The sequence below is a fragment of the Elaeis guineensis genome, chromosome 13 (genome assembly GCF_000442705.2).
Source record: "Elaeis guineensis isolate ETL-2024a chromosome 13, EG11, whole genome shotgun sequence".
Lineage (NCBI taxonomy): Eukaryota > Viridiplantae > Streptophyta > Magnoliopsida > Arecales > Arecaceae > Elaeis > Elaeis guineensis.
In genome coordinates this window covers 20,488,767-20,492,416 of record NC_026005.2, presented here as the reverse complement: position 1 = coordinate 20,492,416, position 3,650 = coordinate 20,488,767, and the positions used below count along the sequence as shown (strand labels likewise).

General features: G+C 40.4%; 1 protein-coding gene across 1 annotated transcript; it reads left to right on the top strand.

Annotated features, from left to right (window-relative positions):
• Positions 1–490: 490 nt before the first annotated feature.
• Positions 491–1,527, top strand: LOC105056283 (uncharacterized). Its single transcript, XM_010938426.3, has one exon. It carries the CDS (start codon positions 549–551, stop codon positions 1,332–1,334), a length of 786 nt encoding a protein of 261 aa, XP_010936728.1. The 5' UTR covers positions 491–548; the 3' UTR covers positions 1,335–1,527.
• The last annotated feature ends 2,123 nt before the right edge of the window (positions 1,528–3,650 follow it).

Sequence of the window (3,650 nt, the reverse complement as noted above, 5' to 3'; positions counted from 1 at the left end):
CTAATTTTTATTATCTTTTCACTTTTATCATAATAAAACAGATTTTTATATAAATATATTAGTTAATTAAAAAAATTAAAATGTTGGTTTTAAAATAAAAACAATATGAATACCAAATACTCCTTTGAAGCATGTGAACACAAAGAATATTTTAAAAAGAATCTCACCATTCTCTTTAAAAGATTATACAAAAAATAATTTAACTTTTCAGATTTTTTTTTCTAATATTTATGACCCATATCTGACTGCTAGGAATTAACAAAAAGTAATATTGTGAGTCTGTAATTTATAAATAATGAGTTAACAGAACGCTTAAACGACGCCGTTACGATGCCGTGGGAACTCTCGAACAGATCCGTCGCTTGACCTTCTAGATATTATCGCACGTGCGACATCGCGGCCGGTAAACGCGGTTCCCCACGTACGAAAGTTCCATGGCATTGAGGCCTGCGGTTCCCCCCTCCACCCCGCCTTTATAAACGCCGCTGTCCATCCCCTTCCCATAGAGCAAGAATACAGGGATCGTAGAGAAAGAAACATCTCGAGCTATGCCGGAACACCGAGAGAAGCAGCCCGACCTCACGCTCTCCCCCAGCTTCGGCGAGGCCCAGGAGGAGATCACCACCATCCATCGGGAATCCCCTCATCAGATCCCCCCTGCCGATCGCCCCGATGAGGAGGGCGCCGACGACGACGACTCCAGCGACGATTTCGAGTTCACCTTCGTGGGGAGGGACCCGGTGGCGGACGCCTCCATCACGGCCGATGAGATCTTATCCAACGGCCGCATCCTTCCCGCCTACCCGGTCTTTGACCGCAGCCTCCTCCTCTCCACCGTCGGCGAACCGGCGACGGGGGTAGAGGAGGGGGTCCCCCTCCGGCGGCTCGTGATGGAGGACCGGAGCTCCTCGTCGTTTGAGGCGGTAGGGGAGTATTGTGCGTGGTCGCCGCGGTCGGCGCCGCAGACACCAGAGCGCTGCAAGAAGAGCGCCTCCACTGGGTCGGCCCGGCGGTGGCGGCTCCGGGACCTGGTAGTGGGGCGGAGTCACAGCGACGGGAAGGAGAAGTTCGTCTTCATAGCGGCGTCGCCGTCGCCTCCATCGATGGATAAGACCAAAAACTCTCATGCTAACCCTAAGGCAGCGAATGCGCCGGCAAAGAGAGCGGGTCGGGCGACGGAGTTGGATCTGGCTACCGCCCACCGGCTGTACTACGGGAAGGGGAACGGGGAGAAGGTGAAAGGCGGGCGGCGGTCATTCTTACCTTATCGGCAGGAGCTGGTCGGATTATTCGCCAATGTGAACGGCTTCAGCAGGACGCATCACCCCTGCTAAATTCCGTGTTTTTTCGGTCGATCTTTTCTTTTCTTTTTTAATTTGCTGTAAAATATAAAAATGCGATTCGGTTAGGGGGCTTTTTCTTATCCGGAAAACTTGGCTGGCATCAACAAAATGAGAAAAAATCATAAATTTATTTTTTAATTCAAAGAGATTGACCATGCTAATATTAATGTAATTACTTTTATAATTTGATGATGACAATTATAAGAAAATTAGAAATACTCCGCATGTGAAATCGAGAAACTTTATATTAGCCGTGGTGTAGAAAGTTCCTTGTTTTTTTTTTTTTTTTGATAAGAAGAAAGTTCCTTGTTATTGCCATGATCATGTGGGGCGCTTGGGTAATGGGCCTCCACCAGTATCATAGAAAAAGCTACACCATGGCAGTTGGTACGTCACCGATGGCAATTTTCCGTCTGTTGCCCTTCACGTGAAGTACTTCTTGAAATATGGCTACTCTGTTACATGTAATTACCAAAAAAAAAATTTTAGGCAAACGGAGAAGAAGCTCTCCTCTTTGTAGGAGTAGATGCTTTGGTCATAAGAGGGAAGGAGAAAATTTTAATAGAAATATGCATTTGAAGCTTCGGTAAAAATTACCTAGTACACCACAGCAAGCTGGAGCTGTCCATCAGAGATAGGGATGATGCATTTGCTTGACATCTTGTTCTGATCTCGTCCTCCAAATTTATTTCTTGATCAACATCTTATCTTGCAATTAAAGTTCCATAAAATATCAATGTTTGTTCAGTTGGTGCTATTGTAGTATCATCTATTTCTCGGTCACTTCTGGGTTGTACTAAATCAGAAAAAAGTTTGCCAACCATCAAATAGATATTTCACTTTCTTTTAAACTTCAATTTTATGGATAAGCTTCTCGTCCGTCTTCACTTTTTGAGTTTTCTCATAAGATTATATTTGGTGCATCACTAAGTAATTTTAAAAAATAATCTAAATTACCTTCAAGATAGATTATTATCGTCAAATTATTAATAATATTGATTACTATGTTTAGTACATGCAGGTAATATTACAGTAAAATTATTAAGAATCTTGATTGACATGTTTGATATGACAATCAAATTATCAGTAATGTGAAATTAAAATTTTAAAATATTCCTAAGTCAAATCTATTAAAAATCTATATACCATGACTTATACTCAACATTATCTTAACGTCGTGGTTGCCAGACGGCAATATGCCTGACCGCCGACCGTTGGCCGTCACCCCTACTGCGACCGCTGACCGTCGACCGCCACCCCCACCATCTTTATAGACCGCCACCATCCGCCGCCACCACCGTCGATGGATGACCATAATTTTTTATTGTTTATTAATTAAAATATATTCATCAGAAAATATCAATTAGTTTAACTTTATATACTATAAAACATATTTTTCGGAAGGACAAGAGGATGTTTGATTTGATCACTTCTCCCCTTTTTGATGAAAGGATAAAAACTCCTTGACTTTATTATTTTATTATTACTATTTTTATATATTTTATTTTTAAAAAAAATAATATTTTATTATCATATATTTTTTTCTTTCCTCTTTCTCCATGTCCGTGGCTTCTCCATGCCCACCAACCTCCTCAGGCAGCACCACTTGCGGCTCCTCCGCACCCCCCCGGGCCCCTCCTCCATCTCCTTCTGCAACCCCCCTCCCGTTAACCCATGGCTCCTCCGCACTAGGACTGAGCATGGGTCGGGTTCGATCAGATTGAGAGAAAAATTTTATCCAACTGAATCCAATCAAATTGAAAAAAATTTAATTCACTGCTGACCGTTTATCATGTATAAACCATTTGAAACTGAAGTGAACGGTTTATAGCGGGTTCGGATGGATAGTGTCAGTTTGGACTTTAATATTGATCCAGTATTGATTTTAGACTCAATGTTGGACCACTTAAGCTTATTTGCCTTTTTTTTTAATCAATTTAATGCAAAAAAGATCTAAACCTTATAAGTTACAAATTTTGAACTTTTTTTTGAACATGTACAAAATAAAATAGAAAAAAAAAGACTTACTCATCTAAAAGCAACTACATCTGAAACTTTCATTTTAGAATTATCTCAAATTGATGTGCTTCCATCAACAATTTAACATTAATATTTTTATAAATTTAAATGGGTGATGCGGTATCTTTTAGAATAAAATATTGAAATCTAAACGTCACCATCCCAAAATAAAAGTGAGTTTATGAAATACTACATCGGTTGAGTTTGGTTTCATGCAGTTTAAAAGTGTAGGAATCGAATCCAATCGTAAATAACTAATTTTTTATAAATTTCAATCTGATTTCATCT

Excerpts from the sequence above, each read along its gene's own strand:
- LOC105056283 (XM_010938426.3), top strand. The coding sequence starts at position 549 with ATGCCGGAACACCGAGAGAAGCAGCCCGACCTCACGCTCTCCCCCAGC.